The sequence below is a fragment of the Scyliorhinus torazame genome, chromosome 12 (genome assembly GCF_047496885.1).
Source record: "Scyliorhinus torazame isolate Kashiwa2021f chromosome 12, sScyTor2.1, whole genome shotgun sequence".
In the NCBI taxonomy this organism is placed as follows: Eukaryota; Metazoa; Chordata; class Chondrichthyes; order Carcharhiniformes; family Scyliorhinidae; genus Scyliorhinus; species Scyliorhinus torazame.
The window spans coordinates 94,226,402-94,251,507 of NC_092718.1; the positions used below are offsets into that span (position 1 = coordinate 94,226,402).

At 56.3% G+C, this 25,106-nt stretch overlaps 1 protein-coding gene across 2 annotated transcripts in view; it reads right to left on the reverse strand.

The window, feature by feature from the left end:
- The window catches only part of LOC140386567 (nectin-1-like), a 59,189-nt gene extending 34,346 nt beyond the window's left edge, over nt 1-24,843 (reverse strand). The window contains exons 1-4 of one of the 2 annotated variants that reach the window (XM_072468996.1): nt 24,370-24,838; nt 12,454-12,804; nt 2,332-2,625; nt 918-1,020 (exon numbers count right to left, since the gene is read on the reverse strand). In XM_072468996.1, the coding sequence (XP_072325097.1) occupies nt 918-1,020; nt 2,332-2,625; nt 12,454-12,804; nt 24,370-24,421 (800 nt within the window). In that variant the 5' untranslated portion in view covers nt 24,422-24,838. Of the gene's footprint in view, nt 1-917; nt 1,021-2,331; nt 2,626-12,453; nt 12,805-24,369 lie in introns of both variants that reach the window. The other variant, XM_072468997.1, reaches the window with a different exon arrangement.
- Between the last annotated feature and the right edge of the window lie 263 nt (nt 24,844-25,106).

A 25,106-nucleotide genomic window follows, 5' to 3' on the forward strand; every position in this document is an offset into this window, starting at 1 on the left:
TCAGTGAAAACAGAACTAAAGAACCAGTGACCAACCATGTTTGCTCTGTTCCCCAAGTTGTTAACTGACCGAGGGAAATAAACCCCTCAGATACAAATGGTTCTTTTGGTTTAGGTGTATTTTTAGCTGAATCATTCCGCTGGGCTGAAAGTGGCCATTCAGTTTTCATAGAATCATAGAATCCTGCAGTACAGAAGGAGGCCATTCAATCCATCAAGTCAGCACTGACCTCCGAATGGGCACCCTAACCTAGGGCACCCTCCTGCCCTATCCCTGTAACCCCACTAAGCGGCAATTTAGCATAGCCAAATCCACCTAACGTGTACATCGTTGGACCGTGGGAGGAAACCAGAGCACCCGGAGAAAACCCACACAGAAATGGGGAGAAAGTACAAACTCCACACAGACAGTCACCCAAGGCCGGAATTGAACCCTGGTCCCTGGCGCTGTGAGGCAGCAGTGCGTACCACTGTGCCAGCCCAACTTATTTTTTTCAGAAACCCAAATAGTGAGGCATAAAATTCAAATTGTGTTTGTTTTACATTCGAATTCAGTGGCGTTTCTGCATGTTAATATGCAATCTGATGGTGAGTTTAGGAAATGACCTCTTTCTGCCCTGCCAATCTATATCCACCTGTCCACGGCTTCTAGAATCTCTACTTGTATTTTCTAAGCAACATGGAGAAATACATCCAGCATCAGTCAGTGAAGATTCATCTCAAATACCCTTGTGTGTCTGACATATTCACAAATGACACCCTGAAAACCGACATGAAGATAAATATTGTACCGACAGTCCTGTTTTGCTAATTTGATATGCATATCACAACCGCTGTGAATGCGCCTGAACCTTCATTATCTATACAGATTTCAAAATATACACTATGAAATTATTAATAAATTAAGCATATATTTACTCTTGCCAACTGTAGTTTGTTGCTGGAGGATTGGCTTTCGCGTCGCATGTGAGGCTAAAACCCCCGTTCCCATCAGAACGCGCTATGGTCACTAGTGGTGGATCTACAGAGGAAACAGTGTTCAAATGGTCAGTGCCTCCAGAATAGAAGAAAATTCAGTTCTGCACATAGATACAAGTGGCTACCATGGAAATAAACAGTTGTCAACAATGGGGCATGTGAGTATTGGATACAGTGATTCTTTTTTTAATGCCAGATGAAGCACGAGCATGTGTAGAGCCAAGGAAACCACCACAGTTCATAGAATTATAGAATCCATTCAGTGCAGAATTAGGCCATTTGGCCCATCGGGTCTGCACGGACCTTGAAAAAGCACCCCACCCTGGCCCAATTCCACACACTGCCCCCGTAAGCCCATACCCTAACTAACCTTTTGGACATGAAGGGACAATTCACACATCCTTGGACTGTGGGAGGAAACCAGAGCACCCAGAGGAAACTCACAAAGACACGGGGAAAATGTGCAAACTCCACACAGTCACCCAGGGTCGGAATTGAACCTGGGTCACTGGTGCTGTGAGGCAGCAGTGTTAACCACTGTGCCACCATGGCGCCCATGGTCCCTGGAATGGATGAAATTCACAAACATTCACTCCCTCCACTACAATAGCAAGATACACTCGGGAAACTAACCAAGGCTCCTTAGGCAGCACCTTCCAAACACACGACTGCTGCCATCTAGAAGGGCATGTACAGCAGATATGTGGGCACATCACCACCTGGAGGTCCACCTCCAAGTCACTCACCATCCTGACTTGGAAATATATAGGTCGTTCCTTCACTGCCTCTGGTAAAATTTCTGGAGTGCCCTCTAACAGTTGTGGGTGTACACCACAGGGACTGCAGTTGTTCAAGAAAGCAGCTCACCATCACCTTCTCAAGGGGCGATTTGGGCTGGGCAATAAATGTTGGCCTAGCCAGTGACACCCACATACCTTCAATTATTTTTTTAAAACTTGGACTGATAACTAAAGTCTTCTACCGGAAGGTCCATTCTGCACCGCAACAACCTGCTGGATTGATATAGCAACCGAGTAAAATATCCCAAGGAGCCTAACCGCCCAAAGTTAAAATAACCTTGAATTTCTGCAAACATGTGATTTAGTTGTTTTTAAAGCATCCATCTGAACAGCAGCCAGGGATGGGCAATAAATTTTTCTCACCAGCGAAGTGCACATCCTGGAAATGAATTTTTTTAAAAGATGCTGCAACGTTCCTTAAATTTAACTTCTGGAGGAATGTGTTCAGTTGTGATTTATTTAATACATTCAGGGACAAGTTTAAAACTTCTCCACTTGAGCAGGAGATTGCTGCTTCGTTGGTGAATTATAAAGCACATTGAATGGGAACTTACAGAGGATGGATAATTCCACAGTGCAACGCTCGGTGCTGTTTGATGCTGGGTGGGAGATAACACAAGTCACCGTTTGACCATCAGCGGAATGGGTGGGTGCCACCTTGTACAGGCTGGTGACAGTCTTTGTCCCATTGTTGTTTTCACTCTGGGCTGTTGTCCAGTTTCCATGAAGATTGGAAATCCACCTGATCTTGGCCGCCGGATTCCCATTAGCTGAAGTACAATTCGCCACAGGCACTTCTGAAAGACCGGCTTGTGCTGGAACCTTCGTCGCTCTGTTCCTGGGACTGACTTGGGGGAGATGAATAAGAAATAGATTCAACGCCTGTTTCAAACATGTCAATAGTTTGTAATTAATCAAGAACAGAGACATACATTATTGGCTCTCTGCATAAATGCACTTGGAATTCGGCACAAAATAAATGAATTATTGGCACAGATAATTAATGGGTAAGAAATAGTTTTATATATATAGTTTACATTTGTGGTAGTAATGTTATTTTAAAAACTCTGGTTTAAAATACATATAGGCAGTGTGCCTCCTGAAGCTGTAATTAAGAAGTCGTAAAGGTGAAGTGATCATTCATTCTAACCATGTTCTTGTTTAAATATAAATGGCAAATGGGATACTGCTTTGATTGCGAGAGATTCCATGGGGTGTAGGTAATTTGAGAGATTATGTTTAGTCCTACCTCAGCAGGTCATGGGATATCTCAGTGGGATACAGACGATGTAAATAATGGGAGGGGCAGGTCTGTCTGTAGTCTGCAGTTTTGAGAAATGCTGTTAGGTTGAGCAGAAAGGTCTGACAAGACAGAAGTGTACTGGATCTTCTCTTGAAAGGATCTCTCTCGAAAGGCTGTACAGATAAGCAAGTATCTGTTCTGTTAACTTTATTTTTAAGTTGCATTGGAAATGTATTGGTTGTTTGTTTGCAATATTCATAGTGATAAGTTAAAATATAGGGCATAAGTTAAAGTTTTTCTTTTTATTTAAAAACTGTTCTAACTGTTAATTGAAAAACAATTTATTTGATGTTAATGCAGTTAATATCATGTTAAAATAGAGTCTGCTTTAACATTTAAAAAAAAGGCCATTGGTCAGAGTCATCGCTCTTGGGGTGAAGTAACCTTTCCTTACAGTTTTACAAATTGCAAATTATTCCAGTATCCAAACATAACTTGCACTGGGAAAACAGATTCTTTAAAGTAGGATAAGCCAGTGAAGTTTATTAAACTGTGAAACAAACAATGGTTACAGCTGAAGGGGTGCAAAAGAATGTACAATAGGTTCAGAGATTGGTTGCTAAGAACGTTTCAAAGGACATGGAACAAAGAAAAGCACAGCACAGGAACAGGCCCTTCAGCCCTCCAAGCCTGCGCCGATCATGATGCCCTAAGAAAAAACTTCTGCCCTTAATTGGTCCGTATCCCTCTATTTCCTCCCTCTTCATGTATCCATCCGGATGCCTCTTAAATGTTGCTCATGTGCCTGCTTCCACCACATCCTCTGGCAGCGCATTCCAGGCACCCACATTCTGCATGAGAAACTTACCCCGCACACCTCCCTTAAACTTTCCTCCTCTCACCTTGAACCTGTGCCCCCCTTGTAATTGACACATCCACCCTTGGAAAAAGCCTCTGAATTTCCAGTCTCCCCTCAGCCTCCATCTTTCCAGTGAAAACAATTCTAGTTTATAAAACCTCTCCTCACAGCCAACACCCTTGAGACCAGGCAACATTCTGATGAACCTTCTTTGCACTCTCTCCAAAGCTTTCACATCCTTCTGATAATGTGGTGACCAGAACTGCACGCAATACTCCAAATGTGGCCTAACCAAGGTTTTATACAGCTGCAACATGATTTCCCAACTCTTGTACTCAATACTCAATGCCTTCTAAATCACCTTTGACACTTGTGTTGCCACCTTTAGGGAACTGTGGACCTGCATGCCCAGATCCCTCTGTATGTTAATGTTCCTGTGGGTTCTACCATTTATAGTATAATTCATACCTAGATTTGATCCTCCAAAATGCATCACTGGCATTTGTCCGGTTTAAACTCCATCTGCCATTTCTGTGTGCAAGTCTCCAATCCATCTATGTTCTGTTGTATCCTCTGACAATCCTCGGCACTATCACCGCCAATCTTCGTGTCATTCGCAAACTTACTAATCAGACCACCCACATTTTCCTCCAAATCATTTATACATAAACAACAGAAGTCCCTGAGGAACACCACTAGCTACAGATCTCCATTCTGAAAAACACCCTTCCACTGCTACTCTCTGTCTTCTATAACCAAGCCAATTCTGTCTCCATCTAGCCAGCCAACCCAAATCCCAAGTGATTATAGTTTTTGTACCAGTCTGCCATGTGGGACCTTGTCAATCGCCTTACTAAAGTCCATATAAACTACAGCAACAGCCCTTCCCTCATCAATTTTCTTTGTCATCTCGCCAAAAAACTCAATCAAAAAAACTCAATCAAGTTGGTGAGACATGTCCTTCTGCGCAAAAGACCATGCTGCATATCAGTAACTAGTCCATTTTCCTCCAAACGTGCCCAGATCCTGTCCCTCAATATGTTTTCCAAAAGCTTCCCCACAACTGGGGCGCCATTCTCCGACCCACCAGAGGGTCGGAGAATGGCCGTTGGCCGCCATGAATCCCGCCCCCGCCGGTTGCCGAAGTCTCCGAAGGGAGAAAAGTAGGCGGGGCGTTAATGTCGCCGCTGCCGTCGGAGAATGTCACGGGTCTGCGCAAGGCAGCCGATTTTCGGCCTGCCGATATTCTCCCTTCCGGATGGGCCGAAGACCCGTCGACGTGATGACCGTTCACGTCGACGTAAATTAAACCTCCTTTTCATCGGCGTGACCCTGTGCTCCAGGTTCACGCCGACCAGCGTGGAGGTGAGTGACGGTCTGGGGGGTTGGCTCTGGGCAGGCGATGGCGTGGCCGCAGTCTGAGTGCGTGAGGAGAGGTGTGTCTCGGGTTGTGTGTGTGCGTGTGCGGCGGGGGGGGGGGGGGGGGGCTGGCTAGAGTAGGCTGGGCTCCGGGGGAGTGCCGGGAGGGGGTCCGTGCCGGGGAGGGGGATGGGGGGGGTCCGTGCCGGGGTGGAGGTTGGGGGGGGGTTCCGTGCTGGGGTGGAGGTTGGGGGGGGGGTCCGTGCCGGGGTGGAGGTTGGGGGTGGGGGTCCGTGCCGGGGTGGAGGTTGGGGGGGGGGGTCCGTGCCGGGGAGGGGGATGGGGGGTCCGTGCCAGGGTGGAGGTTGGGGGGGGTCCGTGCCAGGGTGGAGGTTGGGGGGGGTCCGTGCCGGGGTGGAGGTTGGGGGGGGGTCCGTGCCGGGGTGGAGGTCCATGCCGGGGTGGAGGTTGGGGGGGGGGGGTCCGTGCCGGGGAGGGGGATGGGGGGGTCCGTGCCGGGGTGGAGGTTGGGGGGGGTCCGTGCCGGGGAGGGGGATGGGGGGTCCATGCCGGGGTGGAGGTTGAGAGTGGGGGTCCGTGCCGGTGTGGAGGTTGGGGGGGGGTCCGTGCCGTGGAGGGGGATGGGGGGGTCCGTGCCGGGGTGGAGGTTGGGTCCGTGCAGGGGAGGGGGATGGGGGGTCCGTGCCGGTGTGGTGGTTGGGGGGGGGTCCGTGCCGGGGTGGAGGTTGGGGGGGGTCCGTGCAGCGGAGGGAGATGGGGGGAGGTCCGTGCCGGGGAGGGGGATGCGAGGGCAAGTGAGTTGGTCCACCTGGCCAGGTCCAGCCTCCAACAGTTGGACCCATGCGCTCCATGCCACCTGGCTGGGGGGAGGAGGGGATATGGGCAATGATGAAATGTCGTCGTTCCCCTCCCCCCCACCAGGCCGTCATGTTTTCCGATCATCCAGCGATGTCTGCGTGTCTATGTTGCCCTGGATGAGGAGGAGGAGGAGGAGGAACGTGCCAGAGAGGCGGCGCAGGCTGCCGCAGAGGGACAGGCGGCAGCCGCCCAGGCTGGAGGGACACCTGACCGACAGGACAAGGAGGGGGAGGAGGGCACCCCATGTGTACCGGCCCCGGCAGTCATACCAGGACCTCACGGACCGGGAATGCAGGAGGAGACTTCGGATGAGGCGGGAAACCGTGGCACACATCTGCCACCTGCTGGTACACCTGTCACCGCGTGGCACTGGCGGGGAACATCCTCTCCCCGTGTCCGTCAAGGTTACGGTGGCCCTGAACTTTTATGCAACTGGGTCATTCCAGGCACCGAGTGGGGACCTGTCCGGCATATCGCAGAAATCGGTGCATCGGTGCATCCGGGCCGTGACAGATGCCCTATATGCCATGGTGCACCGCTACATCCGCTTTCCCGTGGACTGGGCCAGCCAAGATGCCCGGGCCGTGGGCTTCTCTGCCGTGGCCGGGTTCCCCATGGTCCAGGGCGCGATTGATGGGATGCACGTCGCCGTGCGGCCACCTGCAGATAACAGGGCCGTGTTCACCAATAGGAAGGGGACCTATTCGATGAACATAGAGGTGGTCTGCGACCACCGCATGATGATCCTGCACGTCTGCGCCCGTTACCCAGGCAGTGTACATGACTCATACGTGTTGTCGCGGTCATCCATCCCCGGCATGTACGAGGGACGCCATCCCCGGCTGAGCGGCTGGTTGCTGGGCGACAGGGGCTACCCATTGCGGTCGTGGCTGATGACGCCTATACGGAGGCCACGCAATGAGGCGGAGAACCGCTACAATGATGCCCATGTAGCAACAAGGGGAGTGATAGAGGTGCTTTGGCGTGCTGAAGATGCGTTTCAGGTGCCTGGACCTCTCTTGGCCCTCCAGTATCGGTCAGATAGGGTCGGCCGCATCATTGTGGTGTGCTGCGTCCTGCACAACATAGCCCAGCAGAGGGGCGATGTGCCGCAGGCAGAGGAGGGCGGAGTGGAGGAGCAGCAGGAAGAGGCGCAGTCCTCCCCAGATGAGGGGGATGGGGGTAATGGTCAGGGCAGACGGGGTAGACACAGGCGGGTGGCTGTCCACCGTTACCAGCTGGCCCAGCGGGCACGGGACAGACTGATAGCCGCCCGCTTCACTGACTAGATGGGCGTGGGAATCGGGTAGTATGGCCACAGACCGCACATCATGGCAACAGCCGACCACCCACACCCCCCACCCATCCACCCACCCAGCACCCTCACCCCCCTCCCCAACCCCACCCACCCCACCCACATGCACACCACCCCCCCCCCATTGCCGATCCACCTGCGGCACAATGGGCCGGGCTCACACAGTTGCGGGTGGACGCGTGTCTATTGCAGGCCATGCAGGATGATGACAACCCGCCCTGCGGTGAGCTCCTGGCTCCACATCGTTGGACTATGTCTGACGCATGGCCACAGTACCACCATCCACCCGGACCATCCCTGCATGCGGCTGTGACACTGCAGCGCACGGTCCCGTCCACTGCCTGGGGGATGTTGATGGCGGCCCAGGGGGAAGGGGGCAGACTCACCTGGGGCTGAGGTAAGACCACTCCTCACACACACACTTGCGCTCAACGTACATGACACCCCCGCACACTTTGGACAGAGCACAAAGGCAGCTTCTGTAGGTGTAACATTGACTTTAATAACCAAAAGAGTTCATGCACGTGCCCTAGCCCCTAAAACTCATCTGTGCCCTGCACCCGTGCCAACTTACTCAGTGTCTAATTGTTTGGCCTTACGGGCCCTTTGACTACGTCTACGTGGTTCCCCAGACGGTACAGCAGAACTGGAGGTGGACTCCTGTGATTCCTGCCCTCTGACACTGGATCCCTTTGGCGGCCGTTTCCTGGGGCGTCCTGGCCTAGATGGGCCAGGCTGCGACCCGGGCGACTGGGATGGCGAGCTGCCAGCCTGTCCTGCCCATTGCCCACCCGATGCACCTGGGACGGGGGGGGGGGGGGGGGGGGGGGTAGTCCGAGGTATCGCGGTGTACCGGGACCTCCCCTACAGGGGGAGCCAGGACGGACCACACCACCTCCTCCTCCCCCCTCGGGGTGCCCGATGGCCCCCAGGCCTCTACATGGGTGGGGGATGCGAACGGACTGGCCATCCGACGCCCCCCCGACATCTGGCGCTGCCAGTCCTGGAGGCCCGTGCTGGTATCGACAAGAGTCTGCAGGTTTGCAGCCATGGAGCCCAGGGGGTTGGCAAACCCTGCCTGTGACAGTGCGCCGCCGGCTCTCACATGGCCACTGGCGCCGATGCCCTCAGCGATGGCCTGTAGAGACTGGGCCGTGGCCTGCTGGGACTGGGCCATGGCCTGCAGAGACTGGGCTATGGCGCTGAGCGCCTCTGCCATCTGGCGCTGGCACTGGCTCATGGCCTCCTGTGAGAGGGCAGCCATGTCCTGGGCCACAGACGCCGCCTGCACGGAAAGCCCCAGGCCTCGCAAACCGTTCCCCATGTCTGACACCGTCGCACCCATTGCCTCCACCGCGGACGCCACCCGTGCGGTGTCAGCCTGGGTGGCACGCATGACCGGCACCACTCCCAGCTCCTGGACGCGGGTGGACTCCTCCACCTGCGACTGCAGCCGCCGCAAGCCGCCCGTCACCCTCGTCGCTCGTCTCCGGGTCGGTGGTTGCATCGGATCTATGTGTGGGTGTGGTAACTCCAGGAAACCGGGATCCATCTGGGCGGCAGATGTTCGCTTGGGCTGGGCTGCCCTCCGACCGCCCGGCCCCTCTGCTGCTCCTACCTCCACCTGCTGTACCGGGACGGCTGTGTTGTGCGCACCAGTGAGTGGACCAGACGCCTCATCACTAAAGTGCCCAACCGAGGTGAGTGTTTCTGCGATGGTGGAGGGTGTTGGTGACAGCAGTGGCGTTGTGTCGTGCTCTTCGTCCCACTCTGAGTCCATGGCACTTTGGGGTGGGGGTTCGTCTCCACCCATCCACTCTGAGTCACTGTCCGGTATTTCGTCTTCCTGGGTAGTGCTGACCCGGGTAGGGGTGTCCTGGGCAGTGCTGTCCCGGGTAGTGGTGTCCCGGGTAGTGGTGTCCTGGGTAGTGGTGTCCTGGCTCGGATGTGACGGGGGCCTGTGGCTGCCCCCCTCGTCGCTGGGTGGTCGCTCCCGCACGTGACGGGGGTGTCGTCTCCCTGGTGCTCCAGGTCTCTCCGTCTCCCGTGGTGTGCGAGGGGCATCCTGCGGGCGTCGCATGCTGGAGGGTGCGGGTCTCTCCGTCTCCCGTGGCCTCCGAGGGGCATCCTGCGGGCGTCGCATGCTGGAGGGTCCGTGTCTCTCCGTCTCCCGTGGTGTGCGAGGGGCATTCTGCGGGCGTCGCATGCTGGGTGGTGCGGGTCTCTCCGTCTCCCGTGGTGTGCGAGGGGCATCCTGCGGGCGTCGCATGCTGGAGGGTCTGGATCTCTCCGTCTCCCGTGGCCTCCGAGGGGCATCCTGCGGGCGGTCTGCATCTGCGGGGATGGGTGCCTGGACGTTTGGTCCTGCGATACACAATGAAGCATGCATGGTTGGACACGCAGGCAGTGATCAGGTGATATGGGGGAGGGGGATATAGGGGAGGGGGGATATGGGGACGGGCTGTCGGTGGCTCACTTGCTACTACGCCCCGACCTCTGCATCAGCAACCTCCCGGTCGTCAGGTCCGCCAGCCAGTTCCAGGGCCCTTTCCTCGTGTATCGGTCAATGGCCTCTCATCAGCGGGGCCTCCTCCAGTCCTCACATGCTCCCTATTGTTGTGTGCGTGCTTATCCTGTGGGGGGGGGGGGGGGTGGCAGGGGTAAAAGGCAACACTGTTAGGCAGGTATATGAATGCACGCCATCGGTTGCACGTGCATTGCAGAGGTTAAGGTTAGGGCTGGATTCACTTGGGGATATGGGGGATGGGGATATGGGGGGATATATGGGGATATGGGGGGATATATGGGGATATGGGGGGATATGGGGGGAAGGGGGGATATGGAGGGAAGGGGGGATATGGGGGGAAGGGGGGGATAATGGGGGGAAGGGGGGATATGGGGGGAAGGGGGGATATGGGGGAAGGGGGGATATGGGGGAAGGGGGATATGGGAGAATGGGGGATATGGGGGAAGGGTGGATATGGGGGAAGGGGGTGATATGGGGGAAGGGGGGATATGGGGGAAGGGGCGATATGTGGGAAGGGGGGGATATGGGGGAGGGGGGGGATATGGGGAGGCTCACCCTGCCTGCTCTGACGAGGTCGTTCACCTTCTTGTGGCACTGGGTGCCTGTCCGTGGTGTCAGGGCCACAGCGGTGACGGCCTCTGCCACTTCCCTCCACAGACGCCGGCTGTGGCGTGGGGCAACTCTGCGGCCGTGCCCGGGATACAGGGCGTCCCTCCTCTGCTCCACCGCTTCCAGGAGCGCCTCCACATCCCGTGACTCGAACCTCGGGGCTGAGCGGCGGCCAGCCATCCAGTCGGGTGTTCCGGTCGGGTGGGGGGGGAGCAGCGCGGCCTTATGAGCCATCAGGCCATGCGGCGCGTATGACGCTGCATGGCGTGAACCACTGCGCAAGCGCGGATCCAGTTACGTCGCTGCTAGCCCATTTCGGGCCGGAGACTTTCGACCCATTTTTACGACGTTACGCAAGTCAGATTTGCGCCGTTTTTTTGCGCCGATCGGCGGACTTTCCGCCGATAACGGAGAATTTCGCCCCAGATGTCAGGCTCACTGGCCAATAATTTGCTGGATTATCCAGCTTCCATTCTTAAACAATGGAATAACATTGGCTATTCTCCAATGCTCTGGAACCTTCCCTGTGGCCAAAGAAGATGTGAAGATATATGTTAAGGCCCTCAGATAATTCAACCTTTGCCTCCCATAGTAACCTGAGATAGATCCCATTCAGCCCCGGGGATGTACTGCAATTTAGCATACTCAACATTTCCTCCTTTTGTTATAATGACTTTCTCAAGTGCATTCACACACCTATCCCTGACCTCAACATCCGTCTTGTCCTCCCTAGTGAATACAGATAGAAAGTACTCATCAAGGATTTTTCCCACTTCCTGAGATTCAGCGCATAACTTTCCTCCCTTGCCCTCGAGTGTGCCTACTCTTTCTGTTGCTACCCTCTTGCTCCTAATATATGCATAAATAGCCTTGGAGATTCTCTTTGACCATGGGCGAAATTCTCCGGAAACGGCGCGATGTCCGCCGACTGGCGCCCAAAACGGCGCCAATCAGACGGGCATCGCGCCGCCCCAAAGGTGCGGAATGCTCCGCATCTTTGGGGGCCGAGCCCCAACATTGAGGGGCTAGGCCGACGCCGGAGGAATTTCCGCCCCGGCAGCTGGCGGAAAAGGCCTTTGGTGCCCCGCATGCGCGGGTGCGTCAGCGGCCGCTGACAGATTCCCACGCATGCGCAGAGGAGGGAGTCTCTTCCGCCTCCGCCATGGTGGAGACCGTAGCGGAAGGGAAAGAGTGCCCCCACGGCACAGGCCCGCCCGCGGATCGGTGGGCCCCAATCGCGGGCCAGGCCACCGTGGGGGACACCCCCCCAGGGCCAGATCACCCCTTGCCCCCCCCCCCCCCAAGGACCCCAGAGCCCGCCCACGCCGCCTTGTCCCGCCGTTCAAAAGGTGGTTAAATCCACGCCGGTGGGACAGGCAATTTATCGGCGGGACTTCGGCCCATCCGGGCCGGAGAATCCAGCGGGGAGGCCCGCCAACCGGTGTGGCCCGCTTCCCGCCCCTGCCAAATATCCAGTGCCGGAGACGTCGGCAACCGGCGGGGGCAGGATTCACGGCAGCCCCCGCCGATTCTCCAACCCGGCGGGGGGTCGGAGAATGACGCCCCATGTTTGCAAAAGACATTTCATGGCCCCTTTTTGCCCTCCTAATTCCATGTTTAAGTTCCTTCCTACTTTTACTGTACTCCTCAAGGACAGTTTTTTGGATGCCTCGACCTACCGTATGCTTCCTTTTAAGTTTACAATTTCAGGTGTTTTTTAATGATTTTATTTGTAAGGGTAAAGATTACTCATGTGCACAAGGTGGTGTAGGTAAAGTAATTAAGATCTAAAGGGATACAAGAGCAAATCAATCTTTGATGGTGAGAGATAGGGAGATCCCCCCCTCCCCTCCGGCAGGGACAATGTCCCCGGGAGAATACATACCTACAATGGTTAAATTCATGGTGTAAGTTTGTATTCCGTACGGGAATAAATTAACCTCACATGTATACATTCCCTCATCCTGCAATTCCAAAGCCTTTAACAGAATTGATCCGTCCTGGAGAGAATTATTTCTGAGAATTATTCGGCTGGAATAGCGTTTGTCTGAGACGTTCATTCCCAACTTCGGGTTGTAAATAGCGAAGGTTTTCTCTTCAGTGCCCTTCTTCCATGAAAGTTGCACCAGTGTTGTGTTGGATGTTGTGTTGGGTGTTGTTGCCTCGCACGGCAGCAACACCTCAGTCCCAACAAGAGCAGTGAGGGTCCGGTCTGGAGCGTTATTACTGGCTGGAACTGCAAGGAACAACAATATTAGCACCATTAGGAACCACACTGGGAGCAGATTTACTCTCAATTCGAACGATCTCTTAATAAAATGACCAAATCCTCAGCAGCAAGATGCTACACCTATCCCACAGTCTGCCTCGTAAACCTTCGCTCGATGAATGCTAGCCTCTGGCGCTATCCTTGAACGTGTGCTGGCCCCTCACTGGCCTATTCACCGCTCGGCCAGATGTTCAGCCCCGGTACAGGTCACCAACATAACTGAACTATCAAAGATAGAGCAACTGTACGCCTTTTCCTGCTTCTATGGCAAATAAAGAAGACATTTCTCCTTGGGCGATTTGGCTTTCATTAATATGTTTTAACTGTTGGATAAGCAATTGCTGCTATTTGAAATCGTTTCTCTCTCTCATTGCTCCGATTAACTTTGCAGTCCTAACTCGGCAGTTTTGTCCTCAGCTCCCCCCATTTTGGAAGTTTTATTTGGTATCACTATAGTTCTAGGTTCCACTTTGGTATCTATCCAGTGGCAATTCCAATAACACCCCATTTCTCAGTGTCTTTTGTCAGTGAGAAAGAGAGTAACATTATTCGGGTTATCCCTATTGTGTCCCCTTCCTCTCTCCAGTAAAACAGATGCAAATTCTAAAAAAAAAGGGGCCAACCCAACAGCCTGGGACATGTTTAACTAAAATAACAAAATGTGACTCATGCAGCAAGAGGAGATGACGGAAAGGCCTGTAATAAAATGTTCCAAAAATTAGCAGTACGAGTTTCGATAAATATAGTGACTGGTTGGGGTGGGCGGGGGAGCATTTCCCGCGCACACAGTGCACGTTAATAGAAAATAGAGAAATGGCAGAGTTATTAATGAATGCCTTTTCTCACTTTAACAGCAGAGGAAGAGGAGACAAATGCTTATAAAGCAAGTAATAGACAGCTGAGCGATTTCACAACAAACACATCAGATCTAAGCTCTGTATTCCTGCTACATCCAACCTTGAATGGTGGTGGACAATTAAACAACTCACAGGAGGAGGAGGCTCTCACAAATATCCCCATCCTCAATGATGGAGGAGCCTAGTACAAACATGCAAAGAGACCAGGCTGAGGCATTTGCAACAATCTTCAGCCAGAAGTGCCGAATGGATGATTCATCTCAGTTTCCTCCGGAGGTTCTCAGCATCACAGATGTCAGTCTTCAGCCAATATGATTCACTCCACATGATAAAAATAAAAACAGCTAAAGGCACTGGAGACTGCAAAGGCTATGAGACCTGACAATATCCCAGCAATAGTACTGAAGGCCTTGGGCTCCAGAACTTGCCGCACCCTTAACCAAGCTGTTCCACTACAGCTGCAACACTGGCATCTACCCAGCAATGTGGAAAATTGCCCAGGTGTGCACACAAAAAACAAGACAAATTCAACCCAGCCAATCACCGCCCACTCAGTCTATTCTCCATCATCAGCAAAGTGATGGAAGGAGTCACATGTAGGGCAAACTGGGGATGTGGCAATAAATGCTGGCTTAACCAGCGATGCCCACATCCTGTAAATTAAAGTGGAAACTGAAAATGAGTCAAGGGGCCAGATTTATGGGATTGAATTCGCGAATTTGAAAGTGGAACAATTCAAGGTAGGAAACTCCCGATGGCCCCAAACATTCATCCAGAAAGTGCTGCTGGGTAAATTGAAGGTGTGCTGTGTAACAATCTGGAAAGGCATTCAGATTCGGAAATTCCCACCTTCGTTGAATTGGATGATGTACCAGGAATACAGAACCAGGTTAAAGTCCAACAGGTTTGTTTCGAATCACTAGCTTTCAGAGCACGGCTCCTTCCTCAGGTGAATGAAGAGGTGTGTTCCAGAAGCATATATATATAGAACATAGAACCATACAGCACAGAACAGGCCCTTCGGCCCTCGATGTTGTGCCGAGCATTGTCCAAACCAAGATCAAGCTATCCCACTCCCTGTCATTCTGGTGTGCTCCATGTGTCAATCCAATAACCGCTTGAAAGTTCCTAAAGTGTCCAACTCCACTATCACAGCAGGCAGTCCATTCCACACCCTAACCACTCTCAGAGTAAAGAACCTACCTCGGATATCCCTCCTATATTTCCCACCCTGAATCTTATAGTTATGCCCCCTTGTAACAGGTACATCCACTCAAGGAAATAGTCTCTGAACGTCCACTCACTCTACCCCCCTCATTATCTTATAAATCTCTATTAGGTCACCTCTCATCCTCCTCCGCTCCAAAGAGAAAAGCCCGAGCTCCCTCAACCTTTCCTCATAAGACCTACCCTCCAGACCAGGCAGCATCCTGGTAAATCTCCTTTGCACCCTTTCCAATGCTTTCACATCCTTCCTATAATGAGGTGATCAGAACTGCACACAATACTCCAGATGTGGTCTCACCATAGTCATGTATAGTTGCAGCATAACCCCGCGGCTCTTAACCTCAAGCCCCCTGTTAATAAACGCTAACACACTATAAGCCTTCTTCACAGCTCTATCCACTTGAGTAGCAACCTTCAGAGATCTGTGGACATGAACCCCAAGATCTCTCTGTTCCTCCACATTCTCAGAACCCTGCCGTTGACCCTGTAATCCGCGTTCAGATTTTTTCTACCAAAATGAATCACCTCGCACCGATCAGGGTTTAACTCCATCTGCCATTTTTCGGCCCAGCTCTGCATCCTATCAATGTATATCTGTAGCCTACAACAGCCCTCCACCTCGTCCACTACTCCACCAATCTTGGTGTCATCAGCAAATTTACTGACCCACCCTTCAGCGCCCTCCTCCAAGTCATTGATAAAAATCACAAATACCAGATTACCTGTGGTACACCACTGGTAACTGGTCTCCAGTCTGAAAATTTTCCATCAACCACCACCCTCTGTCTTCTATGTGATAGCCAGTTACTTATCCAATTGGCCAAATTTCCCTCTATCCCACACCTCCTTACTTTCTTCATGAGCCGACCATGGGGAACCTTATCAAACGCCTTACTGAAATCTATGTATACGACATCAACTGCTCTACCTTCATCTACACACTTTGTTACCTCCTCAAAGAATTCAATCAAATTTGTGAGGCAAGACCTACCCTTCACAAATCCGTGTTGACTATCCTGGATTAAGCTGCATCTTTCCAAATGGTCATAAATCCTATCCTTCAGGACCTTTTCCATTACCTTACTGACCACCGAAGTAAGACTAACTGGCCTATAATTACCAGGATCATTCCTATTCCCTTTCTTGAACAGAGGAACAACATTCGCCACTCTCCAGTCCTCTGGTACTATCCCCGTGGACAGCGAGGACCCAAAGATCAAAGCCAAAGGCTTTGCAATCTCATCCCTTGCCTCCCAAAGAATCCTCGGATATAACCCATCTGGCCCAGGCGAGTTGTCGACCCGCAGGTTTTTCAAAATTGCTAATACATCCTTCCTCAGAATATCTACCTCCTCCAGCCTACCCGCCTGAATCACACTCTCATCCTCAAAAACATGGCTGAAAGTTGCTGGAACTTTCAAAAGGGTGAATTGGAGAAATGCTTGAAAGGTATTACAGGGAAGGAACATGGGAGCTGAGTAAGGTAGGATCAGGAGCTGGCATTCACCTTTTGAACCTGGTCTGCCATACCATTACATCAGGGCTGATCTCGTGTGTCCTAACTCCACCGCCCTGTCTGCACCGCCCCCCCCCCCCTCCCCATCCCCCATAGCCCTGACCCTCCGGTAAATTATGAACTCAACCTTGACTATATTCAATGATCCAGCCCCCACTGCGTTCTATGAAACACAATATCACTGACCAGCGACCCTCTGACTGAATCAAAAAGAATTCTAGGGCGAAATTCTCCGTTATCGGCGGAAAGTCCGCCGATCGGCGCAAAAAACGGCGCAAATCCCACTTGCGTCACGTCATAAAAATGGGACGATAGTCTCCGGCCCGAAATGGGCTAGCAGCGACGTAACGGGATCCGCGCTTGCGCAGTGGTTCACGCCGTGCAGCGTCATACGCGCTGCACGGCGTGACGGCTCATAAGGCGGCGCAGCTCCCCCCCACCCGACCAGAACACCCGACCGCAACACCCGACTGGATGACTGGCCGTCGCTCAGCCCCGAGGTTCGAGTCACGCGATGTGGAGGCACTCCTGGACGCGGTGGAGCAGAGGAGGGACGCCCTGTATCCCGGGCACGGCCGCAGAGTTGCCCCACGCCACAGCCGGCGTCTGTGGAGGGAAGTGGCAGAGGCCGTCACCGCTGTGGCCCTGACACCACGGACAGGCACCCAGTGCCACAAGAAGGTGAACGACCTCGTCAGAGCAGGCAGGGTGAGCCTCCCCATATCCCCCCCTCCCCCATATCCCCCCTCCCCAATATCCCCCCCCATATCCCCCCTCCCCCATATCCCCCCTCCCCCATATCCCCCTCCCCCATATCCCCCCTCCCCCATATCCCCCAAATCCCCCTTCCCCAAATCCCCCCTCCCCCATATCCCCCAAACCCCCCCTCCCCATATCCCCCCTCCCCCATATCCCCCCTCCCCCATATCCCCCATATCCCCCCTCCCCCATATTCCCCCTCCGCCATATCCCCCAAATCCCCCCTCCCCCATACCCCCCCTCCCCCATACCCCCCCTCCCCCATATCCCCCTCCCCCATATCCCCCCTCCCCATATCCCCCCTCCCCCATATCCCCCCTCCCCCATATCCCCCCTCCCCCATATCCCCCAAATCCCCCCTCCCCCATATCCCCCAAATCCCCCCTCCCCCATATCCCCCTCCCCCATATCCCCCCTCCCCATATCCCCCATATCCCCCCTCCCCCATATCCCCCCTCCCCCATATCCCCCCTCCCCCATATCCCCCAAATCCCCCCTCCCCCATATCCCCCAAATCCCCCCTCCCCCATATCCCCCAAATCCCCCATATCCCCTCCCCCATATCCCCCAAATCCCCCCTCCCCCATATCCCCCTCCCCCATATCCCCCCTCCCCCATATCCCCCCTCCCCCATATCCCCCCCTCCCCCATATCCCCCCTCCCCCTATCCCCCCTCCCCCATATCCCCCCTCCCCCATATCCCCCCTCCCCCATATCCCCCCTCCCCCATATCCCCCCTCCCCCATATCCCCCCCTCCCCCATATCCCCCCTCCCCCATATCCCCCCCTCCCCCATATCCCCCCTCCCCCATATCCCCCATATCCCCCATATCCCCCCTCCCCCATATCCCGAAGTGAATCCAGCCCTAACCTTAACCTCTGCAATGCATGCGCAACCGATGGCGTGCATTTATATACCCGCCTAACACTGTTGCCTTTTACCCCTGCCACCACCCCCCCCCCCCCCCCACAGGAGAAGCGCGCACACAACAATAGGGAGCATGTGAGGACTGTAGGAGGGCCCGCTGATGAGAGGCCACTGACCGTACACGAGGAAAGGGCCCTGGAACTGGCTGGCGGACCTGAGGACCGGGAGGTTGCTGATGCAGAGGTCGGGGGCCCACGATCAAGTGAGCCACCAACAGCCCGTCCCCATATCCCCCCATCCCCTATATCCCCCTCCCCCGTATCACCTGATCACTGCCTGATGTCTAACCATGCATGCTTCATTGTGTATCGCAGGACCAAACGTCCAGGCACCCATCCCCGCAGATGCACACCGCCCGCAGGATGCTCCTCGGAGACCACAGGAGACGGAGAGACCCGCACCCTCCAGCATGCGACGCCCGCAGGATGCCCCTCGGAGACCACGGGAGACGGAGAGACCCGGACCCTCCAGCATGCGACGCCCGCAGGATGCCCCTCGGAGACCACGGGAGACGGAGAGACCCGCACCCTCCAGCATGCGACGCCCGCAGGATGCCCCTCGGAGACCACGGGAGACAGAGAGACCCGGACCCTCCAGCATGCGACGCCCGCAGGATGCCCCTCGGAGACCACGCGAGATGGAGAGACCCGGACCCTCCAGCATGCGGCGCCCGCAGGATGCTCCTCGGAGACCACGGGAGACGGAGAGACCCGGACCCTCCAGCATGCAACGCCCGCAGGATGCCCCTCGGAGACCACGGGAGACGGATAGACCCGCACCCTCCAGCATGCGACACCCGCAGGATGCCCCTCGCACACCACGGGAGACGGAGAGACCTGGAGCAACAGGGAGACGACACCCCGTCACGTGCGGGAGAGTCCACCCAGCGATGAGGGGGGCAGCCACAGGCCCCCGTCACATCCGAGCCAGGACACCACTACCCAGGACACCACTACCCGGGACACCCCTACCCGGGACAGCACTACCCGGGACAGCACTACCCGGGACAGCACTACCCGGGACAGCACTACCCGGGACAGCACTACCCGGGACAGCACTACCCGGGACAGCACTACCCGGGACAGCACTACCCGGGACAGCACTACCCGGGACAGCACTACCCGGGACAGCACTACCCGGGACAGCACTACCCGGGACAGCACTACCCGGGACAGCACTACCCGGGACAGCACTACCCGGGACAGCACTACCCGGGACACCCCTACCCGGGAAGACGAAATACCGGACAGTGACTCACAGTGGATGGGTGGAGACGAACCCCCACCCCAAAGTGCCATCGAGTCAGAGTGGGACGAAGAGCACGACACAACGCCACTGCTGTCACCAACACCCTCCACCATCGCAGAAACACTCACCACGGTTGGGCACTTTAGTGATGAGGCGTCAGGTACACTCACTGGTGCGCACAACACAGCCGTCCCGGTACAGCAGGTGGAGGTAGGAGCAGCAGAGGGACCGGGCGGTCGGAGGGCAGCCCAGGCCAAGCGAACATCTGCCGCCCAGATGGATCCCGGGTTCCTGCAGTTACCACACCCACACATAGATCCGATGCAACCACCGACACGGAGACGAGCGAATAGGGTGACGGGTGGCTTGCGGCGGCTGCGGTCGCAGGTGGAGGAGTCCACCCGCGTCCAGGAGCTGGGAGTGGTCCCGGTCATGCGTGCCACCCAGGCTGACACCGCACGGGTGGCGTCCGCGGTGGAGGCAATGGATGCGACGGTGTCAGACATGGGGAACGGTTTGCGAGGCCTGGGGCCTTCCGTGCAGGCGGCGTCTGTGGCCCAGGAAATGGCTGCCCTCTCACAGGAGGCCATGAGCCAGTGCCAGTGCCAGATGGCAGAGGCGCTCAACGCCATAGCCCAGTCTCTGCAGGCCATGGCCCAGTCTCAGCAGGCCATAGCCCAGTCTCTGCAGGCCATGGCCCAGTCTCAGCAGGCCATGGCCCAGTCTCAGCAGGCCATGGCCCAGTCTCAGCAGGCCATGGCCCAGTCTCAGCAGGCCATCGCTGAGGGCATCGGCGCCAGTGGCCATGTGCGAGCCGGCGTCGCACTGTCACAGACAGGGTTTGACAACCCCCCTGGGCTCCATGGCTGCCAACCTGCAGACCCCTGTCGATACCAGCACGGGCCTCCAGGACTGGCAGCGCCAGATGTCGGGGGCGCGTCGGATGGCCAGTCCGTTCGCATCCCCCACCCATGTAGAGGCCTGGGGGCCATCGGGCACCCCGAGGGAGGAGGAGGTGGTGTGGTCCGTCCCGGCTCCCTCTGTAGGGGAGGTCCCGGTACACCGCGACACCTCGGACTCCCCCCCTTCCGTCCCAGGTGCATCAGGTGGGCAACGGGCAGGACAGGCTGGCAGCTCGCCATCCCAGTCGCCCGGGCCGCAGCCTGGCCCATCTAGGCCAGGACGCCCCAGGAAACGGCCGCCAAAGGGATCCAGTGTCAGAGGGCAGGAATCACAGGAGTCCACCTCCAGTTCTGCTGTACCGTCTGGGGAACCACGTAGACGTAGTCAAAGGGCCCGTAAGGCCAAACAATTAGACACTGAGTAAGTTGGCACGGGTGCAGGGCACAGATGAGTTTTAGGGGCTAGGGCACGTGCATGAACTCCTTTGGTTATTAAAGTCAATGTTACACCTACCGAAGCTGCCTTTGTGCTCTGTCCAAAGTGTGCGGGCGTGTCATGTACGTTGAGCGCAAGTGTGTGTGTGACGGGTGGTCTTACCTCAGCCCCAGGTGACTCTGCCCCCTTCTCCCTGGTCCGCCATCAACATCCCCCGGGCAGAGGACGGGACCGTGCGCTGCAGTGTCACAGCCGCATGCAGGGATGGTCCGGGTGGATGGTGGTACTGTGGCCATGGGTCAGACATAGTCCAACGATGTAGAGCCAGGAGCTCATCGCAGGGTGGGTTGTCATCATCCTCCATGGCCTGCGATAGACACGCGTCCACCCGCAACTGGGTGAGCCCGGCCCGTTGTGCCGCCGGTGGATCGGCAATTGGGGGGGGGTGGTGTGCATGCGGGTGGGGTGTGTGGGGTTGGGGAGGGGGGTGAGGGTGCTGGGTGGGTGGATGGGTGGGGGGTGTGGGTGGTCGGCTGTTGCCATGGTGTGCGGTCTGTGGCCATACTACCCGATTCCCACGCCCATCTAGTCAGTGAAGCGGGCGGCTATCAGTCTGTCCCGTGCCCGCTGGGCCAGCCGGTAATGGTGGACCGCCACCCGCCTGTGTCTACCCCGTCTGCCCTGACCATTGCCCCCATCCCCCTCATCTGGGGAGGACTGCGCCTCTTCCTGCTGCTCCTCCACTCCGCCCTCCTCTGCCTGCGGCACATCGCCCCTCTGCTGGGCTATGTTGTGCAGGACGCAGCACACCACAATGATGCGGCCGACCCTATCTGACCGATACTGGAGGGCGCCCCCAGAGAGGTTCAGGCACCTGAAACGCATCTTCAGCACGCCAAAGCACCTCTCGATCACTCCCCTTGTCGCTACATGGGCATCACTGTAGCGGTTCTCCGCCACATTGCGTGGCCTTCGTATAGGCGTCATCAGCCACGATCGCAATGGGTAGCCCCTGTCGCCCAGCAACCAGCCCCTCAGCCGGGGATGGCGTCCCTCATACATGCCGGGGATGGATGACCGCGACAACATGAATGAGTCGTGTACACTGCCTGGGTGACGGGCGCAGACGTGCAGGATCATCATGCGGTGGTCGCAGACCACCTGTACGTTCATCGAATAGGTCCCCTTCCTATTAGTGAACACGGCCCTGTTATCTGCAGGTGGCCGCACGGCGACGTGCATCCCATTGATCGCGCCCTGGACCATGGGGAACCCGGCAACGGCAGAGAAGCCCACGGCCCGGGCATCTTGGCTGGCCCGGTCCACGGGGAAGCGGATGTAGCGGTGCGCCATGGCATAAAGGGCATCTGTCACTGCCCGGATGCACCGGTGCACCGATGTCTGCGATATGCCGGACAGGTCCCCACTCGGTGCCTGGAATCACACCGTTGCATAAAAGTTCACGGCCACTGTAACCTTGACGGACAGGGAGAGAGGGTGTCCCCCGCCAGTGCCACGCGGTGACAGGTGTGCCAGCAGGTGGCAGATGTGTGCCATGGTTTCCCGGCTCATCCGGAGTCTCCTCCTGCATTCCCAGTCCGTGAGGTCCTGGTATGACTGCCGGGGCCGGTACACACGGGGCGCCCTCGGGTGCCTCCGTTGCCGTGGGGCCGCGACGTCCTCCTCCCTCTCCTCGTCCTGTCGGTCAGGTGTCCCTCCAGCCTGGGCGGCTGCCGCCTGCCCCTCTGTGGCAGCCTGCGCCACCTCTCTGGCACGCTCCTCCTTCTCCTCCTCCTCCTCCTCATCCAGGGCAACATAGACATGAGCGGCTGCCACCACGGCGGCAAACATCGCTGGATGGTCTGAAAACATGACGGCCTGGTGGGGGGGGGGGAGGGGAACGACGACATGTCATCATTGCCCATATCCCCTCCTCCCCCCAGCCAGGTGGCATGGACCGCATGGGTCCAACTGTTGGAGGCTGGCACCTGGCCAGGTGGATCAACTCATTTGCCCTCCCATCACCCTCCTCGGCACGGACCCCCTCCCCAACCTCCACCCCGGCACAGACCCCCCCCAACCCCCAACCTCCACCCCAGCACGGACCCCCCCCCCAACCTCCACCCCGGCACGGACCCCCTCCCCAACCCCCAACCTCCACCCCGGCACAGACCCCCTCCCCAATCCCCAACCTCCACCCCGGCACGGACCCCCCCCCAACTTCCACCCCAGCACGGACCCCCCCCCCCAACCTCCACCCCGGCACGGACCCCCTCCCCAACCCCCAACCCGGCATGGACCCCCTCCCCAACCCCCAACCTCCACCCCGGCACGGACCCCCCCCCCAACCTCCACCCCAGCACGGACCCCCTCCCCAACCTCCACCCCAGCACGGACCCCCCCCAACCCCCAACCTCCACCCCAGCACGGACCCCCCCCAACCTCCACCCCGGCACGGACCCCCTCCCCAACCTCCACCCCAGCACGGACCCCCCCCCAACCCCCAACCTCCACCCCAGCACGTACCACCCCCCCCCCAACCTCCACCCTGGCACGGACCCCCCCCAACCTCCACCCCGGCACGGACCCCCTCCCGGCACTCCCCCGGAGCCCAGCCTACTCTAACCACCCCCCCCCCCCCCGCCGCACACACACACACACAACCCGAGACACACCTCTCCTCACGCAATCAGTCTGTGGCCACGCCATTTCCTGCCCAGAGCCAACCCCCCAGGCCATCACTCACCTCCTCGCTGGTCGGCGTGAGCCTGGAGCACAGGGTCACGCCGATGAAAAGGAGGTTTGATTCACGTCGACGTGAACGGTCATCACATCGACGGGACTTCGGCCCATCCGGAAGGGAGAATATCGGCAGGCCGAAAATCGGCTGCCTTGCGCAGACCCGTGACATTCTCCGCGGCAGCGGCGCCATAAACGCCCCGCCGACTTTTCTCCCTTCGGAGACTTCGGCGGGGGCGGGGGCGGGATTCAACGGCCATTCTCCGACCCGGCGGGGGGTCGGAGAATGACGCCCCAGATCTCCCGCTGAAAGGGGAAATCTCTTATTCTTACAACATGTCTACTGGTTGCAGTCTCCCTCTCGAGAGGAAACCTTCTCCCGGGCATCCGCCATGTCAAACTTTACAAGTTTCAATAACGTCACCTCTCATTCTTCTGACCTCCGTATAGGCCTGACGTGTTCAGCCTTTCCGCGTGGCATAAGCCCTTCATCCCAGGAATGACTAATGGTAGATACTTCAACGAGCTAGTACAGCCGCGATGGGCTGGATGGTCTCAGGCTGTGGTACAAGCTCTCGAATTTCCCGCGAAGCTCCACATTCAAATCCAACACCCGGGCTTAGTGCGCAACGACAGGGGCGCTCGAAACACCATTTCACGTGATCGGAGTCAGCTGGGAAATTCTCCCCCCCACCCCGGGTTCAAATTCCCGTGTACGGGCTATGACTGCATGTACCTGACCTGAGGTCACCTCGCTCTCAAGAGGGGAGAACGCCCTCTGGGGCTGCGGCTATTGCCATTTCATTGTTGCAGGAGCCGGCCTCAGGATTGCTCGTCCCTGCAGAGATTGGCTTATATCTCTGGAGGAGCGTCCCCGAAGGAAAAAGATGCAAAAATCAATTGGCCAACTTCAAACTTACCGGAGAGCAGAAGGGCAACGCAAACAGCAGGAACCCACGCCAGCAAAGTCATGTTGAAGTGGGAAAAGAGGTGTTCCCTTCTCAAATCTACGGCCCAGCCAAGCGGATCATCCACTCAACAAATGCAACTTGCTCCGTAGCAATTTCAAGGAAGAAGCTTACTATGGCAAAATTCGCCACTATTAAGCAAATACCGTTTTCCTCTCTCTCCAGCTTTGCGGTTTGTCACACTCAGATTGCGGTAACTTCGCAAGAGCTGTCGCAGCTTCTTTCGCAACCAGACTCCTGGCTTCCCGTACCAGGAGAGGACTTACACATCTGCCACACCCCCCAGTTTGGGGGTAGTGCTGCATCGCCCGGGCCTGGGGGAGTCGAGGATGCAAGACCCCAGGCCAAATACACTAGCTATCCTCCTACTCTATTCTGTCAATTTTACAGGACAAGCTGGGTCAGTGAATCACCTAAAGGGGAAGCCCAGGATATTGCTTTGGGAACATCGATTCCAATCCCACCAGGGCAGATGGATAAATGTGAATCCAATCAAAAGCTGTCATTAAATGTCTAATCGAATGTCGCAACAACAGAAAAAACCGCCCATCTAGTTCACCCGTGTCATCTAAGGAAGGAAATCTGCCTTATCTATCAGGCATGCTCCTCTGAAGTGGACAGACCAGCCTTTCAGTTCAAGGACAATTAGGGGTGGGTAATAAATGTTGGCCCAGCCAGCCACGCCCACA